Source organism: Fonticula alba, assembly GCF_000388065.1.
Source record: "Fonticula alba strain ATCC 38817 unplaced genomic scaffold supercont2.8, whole genome shotgun sequence".
In the NCBI taxonomy this organism is placed as follows: Eukaryota; order Rotosphaerida; family Fonticulaceae; genus Fonticula; species Fonticula alba.
In genome coordinates, this window is record NW_009242978.1 from 1216404 (window position 1) to 1222384 (window position 5981).

A 5981-nucleotide genomic window follows, 5' to 3' on the forward strand; every position below is an offset into this window, starting at 1 on the left:
GGGGGGGGGGCGAGGCACATGCACGCACCCTTGGTTGAGCAAACCGAAAAGACCGGCACCGAACGGGAGACGCTGCCACAAGAGGCCGCCCGCGGCCGCAAGTTGAAAACCTCCTCGGGCGAGGTGCCGGAGTTGAGAGACACAAAGTCCAACAGGACGCCCGTGGGGAAGGTGTCGAAACTGGTGCGAATGTATGCATCCAGTGCCAGGTCGGCGTCCTGGAGCAGCAGCGAGTCCCGCTGGGCGGCGGTCGGTTGCTCCGGGTCCGGGGCAGCCAACGCCGCGGGCGCCGGCGGCGAGGGCGTGGTGCCCGCGGTGCCGGCGCCCGGGCCGCCGCCGCCGCCGCCGCCGCCAAGGCGACCCCCGCTGATGGAGCCCTTGGCACAGATGTGCTCCGCCAGCCGGGACATGTCGCCCCCATCGAGGGTCGAGTCCACCGGGTACGAGTAGGATGAGGGGAGGTGGTGGCCACCGGGGAAAGACCGGAAGAGCCGGCCCGCCGGACTGAGGGTCCGTGAGAAGGGGTTTTCCCAGAGGATGAAGCGCTGCCGGGCCAGGGCAGGACCAAAGAGGGATGTCGGCAAAAGCAGGGACCCCGGCCGGAGGGAGGAGAAGGGCAAGAAGGACACCAGGGACAGGGGCCGCGGGGTGGAGGGGCCGGCGGCGGGGCCGGCGGGGGCCATTCCCGAGGCAGGTGCCGATGCGGCGCCGGTCGCCTCGCGCCGCGAGCCCGGGGCCAGGGAAGATCGACACTCGGGGCCGGGCGGCGGCCGGCTCACCGCCAACGAGGAGGAGAGGGAGGGCGAGGGGTGGCGCTGAAACCGGTCGTCCCCCGGCTCGAAGAGGCAGCTCCGAGCGAAGGCCACTCGCAGGACACGCAAAAAGCGAATGAGGCAGGTCCACAGGAAGGAGGTGATGTGGGACTTGACTTGGGGATGCTCTCGGTACGAGTAGGACCAGATGCCGGCCATGTGGGCCACCGAGGCGACGCGCGCCTCGCGCAGATGAACCTGCGCCAAGGCCAGCCCCCCGCCGAGACTGTGCCCGACCAGATCGACCCCGGCAAAGGGGCAGCGCGCGCGCGAGCACGCGCACCGGTCCAAATGGCAGGCCGAGGCGCCGGGCGAGTCGATCGCCGGTGGACAAGGGGAAAGGTCATCCGTGGACACTGGGGCCGTGGTGTCGCCCATGCTGCCAGTGCCGGCATCGGCATCGGCCACCGGGGCCGGGGCCCACCGGCGAATGAAGCCAATCGCATCCAGACAGGCAGGCAAATCGGCGCGAATATACTCGCCAATGCGATCCGGAGTGCGCATGGCATTCAGAGGATCCGTGGCAGGGGTCGCCGGCGGCCGGGGCCTGGCCGCAGGGGAGCCCGCTGGCAGCAGGGGATCGGTGTCGCTGGCGGCGCCGGCGCCGGGCAAGTCGCCGGGGGGGTCGTCCGCCGCCTGAAGGCCGAGCTGCTTGGCCGCCAGGGCCACGGGAGCGGCAAGGGATGGCGAGCGACAGCGCCGGAGACCCTGGCACTGGCTGCCGGCCACAGGGCCGGCAGTGGGCCCCGCCGCCCCGGGGCGCAGCTGCCGACTGACCTGGCTCAAAACCGACGCTCGGCCGGACTCGGCCGTTCCACGCAGGGACACGGCATAGACATCCCGCCCGGCGGCGGCCAGCATGTTGAACGGGGAGAAGGGGAATTCCCAGCCGGCCTGGTGTTCGAGGCCAAGCTCGAGGGTCGGGCCGGTGGGAGAGCCCTCGCCGGCGAAGGGGCATCGGCTCACGTGCGAAGCATAGCAGGCGCCGGGCCCCTCGCGGCGGAAGGTGGCCCACGATAGCGGAGCAAAGGGATTGGCCACCGTCGAGAAGCAGGAGCAAGCCGGCGAGTGCCAGGCGAAGCGATTCTGAGCAAACCCATGTACCAGCAGCACCGGTGACCCGGCCTTGGCCGAGGTCCAGGCCAGGGGGTTGCCTGTGTGCAAGAAGCGCCGCTCGAGGATGACGCTGCCGCCTCCCAGGGCATCGGCGATGTCCAGCTGGTAGAGCTACCCGGCGGGGGAGGCGAGAAGGACAGTCAGTGGCAGGGCATCGGCCGGAGGAAGCAGGAGGCAGCAATGCGACAGGGGCCCCTACCTGTTCGCAGAGGACCACCGAAATGGGCTCGCCGTGGGGGAGGAGCAGGGAGTGCACCGACTCGGTGACCAGGCGAGAGGAACACAGTTGGATTTGAACAACCGGCAGTGAGCTGGGTCGATGGAGAGACACGAAGCGCCATGCCAAGGCAACGGGGACACAGGTCAGGGAACAGGCAACGGGGGGGGGGGGGGGGGGGGGCATCAGGCGAGGGACAATCTTTTGCTCGCGGACATGGCACGCACAAGTCCGCCAGCGGGCGGGGCACTCCAGGAGGAGGGAGGGCCTCATCGTCCGCGGCCGAGGCACAGCGACAGCCCGAGCCGGGGGACACCCCGGCAGCATGGCGGCCGATGCACAGGGGGATGGCCTGCGGCGCGGGGCTGGCCTCGGTCGGTGAAGGGGCCGCGGTCAGGGCGCCGGGGGATTCCCCCTCGGGCCCGGCGATCTGCCGACCGGGTGAGGAGGACGACTTGTCGTCGCCGATGAGCAACAGCCCCGGGGTCGGCTGGCCGGAGAGGATGAGCCCCAGGCAGAGGCGGAATTGGAGGGTGGTCCACCAGAGAAGCCCCGGGGCCAGGAAGAAGATTTGCACCATCAGGAAGCCGGCATCCACCAGGGTCAGCGCCATGCGCAGGAGAAAGCCGAGGAGGCGCTTGAGAGGCCCCTCCGGGGGGGAGGCAGCGACGCCGGACCCTTCGGCCGGAGCCAGGGCCGGCAGCAGGAAGGACCCGCCCCGGGCGGATCCCGCTGACGAGGAGGCCCGCCGGCGGATGATCGCAATTTGGGAAAGGGAGGGCCACCATGCCGAGGAGCCAGTCATCCCGGGCAGGAGGGACGTTGCGCTCTCGTGGCCGGGGGTCGGAGGGGGCGGCGAGGGGTGTTCCGCCGGGCCGAGCGATGCGCCGGCCGCAACAAGGAGCGGCGGCAGGGGGAGAGTGGCCATTGCGGCCAAGCAGCGAGAGGCCGACGCAGACCGGCGGGCGAGAGAGAGAGAGAGAGAGAGGGGGGGAGAGAGAGAAAGGGGAAGAAGGAGGGCGGAGCACGCGGAGGGCACTCGGCGATGAGACAGCGGATCGGCGGGGGATGGAATTCGAGATGCGCGGCCAGACGGGCAAGGTAGAGCCCTTCCCCGGGCTCTCTTATGTCCCGGCAGCAAGCGGGGCCAGGGTGGGCACGGGGATGCGGCGGATGCGGCGGATGCGGCGGATGCGGCGGATGCGGCGAGTGCGGGGCCCGGGGTGTGGGCAGGAGGGAGGGGAGGGGGGGAGGAGGAGGAACAGCAGAGAGACGGCGATACACCGCGGCCCGAAAGGCCGGAGGGGGGCTAGATCCGTCTGGCCGAAAAGTGCCCCTCGGTGCCCGCGCCCCCGCCGGACTCCGATCATGACCAAGCCACAGAAGACCGGAGGGGGGTGGCACCAGGCGGAGGCCCCCCCCCCCCCCCCGGACTTTGGCCCCTGGTGCCAGCTGATCGTATGCCATTGTCTTGAAACAGCACCCCCGGAGGCCGGCCTGTGGGCTGAGATCCGGCAACCAGTCCTTGCGAGACGCGCGCGCGCGCGCATACACACACGCACACGCACGGAGATCTACCAAACGTCCGGCCCGGCAGCAGGGGGGGATGCCTTCCTCCCGCGCGGGATGAGACCACACGCGTGCGCGTGTAGGCCGGCTCACATGCGCGCCCTCGTATGCTGGTGGCATGTCCATGGCGGCCAGGGCGGGGCCCAAATTACGCCGGCACATTTATTCATGCTTGCTGGGTCTTTCTCTGGGTGCCCTCGGTGGTGGCGGTGACGGCGGCCGGATGGAGGGCCGGGCCGGGCCGGGCCGGGCCGGGCCGGGCAAGCGGACGGGACAGCCGCCCTTTCCCAGGGCCGCGGATGCCTATTCGCCGAGACCTTGTGCTGCCAAAATTGCAGGGGCGCTCCCCGAGTCCGCCCCAGGCCGGCGTGGGCATGGACAGGGGGAAAGGACGCGCCCGACCGGGCGGCCTCACGCAGGCGCCTGCGCGTGGACGCCCGCATGTGCGCCGGCGGCCACACATGCGCCTGCTTGTCCACGCCGGCGCGCATGTCCCGGTAGACAGTTCGAGGGAGGGCCTTTCCGCTGAACTCGACGTGGGAAAGGAATTTCCCGTCCCGGTGCAGGCTCTTTCGGGCTAAGGCACGGCCCAGCTCCCGGAGCGGCGGCCCTTCTCCGAAGGCGACATATGGGGCCCATGAAGAGAGCGGGCAGGTTAGTGGTTTGGCCGCGTAAGCAAGCGGCATGTGGGCCCCCCCCCCCCCTCTTTCCCCCCCCCCCCCCCCTCGCGGTGGCTTTCCTCCCCATCCGCCGGGGGTGCCCTCCGTGTTGCCCTTGACAAGCCTACCGACCAATGGTGCTCCGCATTTGGGGCCTGGGGCCGAGAAATGGCCTGCGCACGGGGGCCAAATGCACGCGAATCATCAGGGCGCGCACATTCACTCGCATGCGCCGGCCGGCTGGAAGGGGGGGGGGGGGGGGGGGCGTATGCCGGCGTGCCCCTAGGGGGCTTTTTCCTGGTGCCAGCCGGTCGGCCAGAAGGGCGGGGTCGACGACTACAACAACAACAACAAAGAGACCACACACCATTGCGGCCTTGGAGAATGGTGAGGCCCCGGCGTGGGTGTTGATTTCCGGGCGCCCCGTGGCCCTGGAGGGGCGGGGGGGGGCGAGGGGGCAGCGGCCGAAGACACTGGTGCTCGGGCCACCCGAGGCCGGCAGGACTGCCATGGCGCGCCCGGGCTGCATCCGCTTTGTCCAGCTTCTCCGCGAAGGAAGGGGCCGCAGGGGGGGGGAGCCCTTTGGTGGGGTCAGTTTCGGGCGCGGCCAGGCCCTTGTGCCCTTGGCAGCGACATTTCCAACGGCACCCTTGGGGAGGTGCGAACATGCGCCGGCTGGTCGGGCGGAGGACAGCGGGCCCCCGGGGGGCCGGGGACGCGCACGCGCGCGCGCGCCATGACAAGACGCGCCCCGGGCGCGGCTTCCTCCAGGCGGACTAGCATTGGGGAATTCCAGGGCACACTCTACTTCTTCGGGTCCCCACCGCCGGCCGGGGATCCCTCTCCCGAGCAGGCAAGGAACACGGTCGCCCGGGCCGCCTGTCCCCGGGGTGCTCTCAAACATGGTCCCCTCCCTGGGTGCACGCGTCTTTGCGCGCACAACAAATGCAAGCCCGACTGCTGGTCGTCCGAATGCTGTGGCCACCGGCCGGGCGGGGCCTGCGACTCCGGGGCTGACAGGACCGAGCAAAGGCGGGAAATGCATTTGGCAGATGGGCTCCGGGGAAGGGGGGCGAGTCGGAGACAGAGACGGATTCTGCCGAGGGATATCCCGGCTACCAGGAGCCGAATTGGTGGGCCCAGCGCCCGGGAAGGACAACTGGCTGGTCGGTGTCGCCGAGACGCGCCCTTTCTCCAGGGACCGAGCTAGTCGGTGCGTGAGTCGGCCACTGAGTGAGCGGTGGGGCGCTTGGGCATGCGTGTGTGTGTGTGTATGTGTGTGTGCGCGCGTGCGCGCGAGTGGGACAGGCCCCCGGGCCTGGGCGCTTGCCCATCCTCCCCGGACCTACCCCCCCCCCCCCCGAGGGGTGAGGCGGCCGCCGCCCCGGCCCCCTCGCCTCCCTGGCTGGGCGCCCTCGGGCACATGCGAGCGCCTGCCGGCTCGCCTGTGGATGACCGAATGCCGGCGGTTACCAGCCCGGATCTTGCGCCCAGCAGGCCGAAGCTCCGGACAACTGCCGGCCGCGGGGCAAGGGCGAGGGGCCGGGAGGGGGTGACAACGACACATCGCGAGGAGCGGCAGGGGCGCGGGCCGGCCCGGGGGCGGGC

General features: G+C 70.9%; 1 protein-coding gene across 1 annotated transcript in view; it reads right to left on the bottom strand.

The window, feature by feature from the left end:
* H696_04931 (hypothetical protein) overlaps positions 1-3130 on the bottom strand; it is a 4152-nt gene extending 1022 nt beyond the window's left edge. The window contains exons 1-3 of the mRNA XM_009498797.1: positions 2373-3130; positions 2128-2239; positions 29-2039 (exon numbers count right to left, since the gene is read on the bottom strand). Of these exons, the coding sequence (XP_009497072.1) occupies positions 29-2039; positions 2128-2239; positions 2373-3073 (2824 nt within the window). The 5' untranslated portion in view covers positions 3074-3130. The remainder of the gene's footprint in view (positions 1-28; positions 2040-2127; positions 2240-2372) is intronic.
* Positions 3131-5981: the final 2851 nt, after the last annotated feature.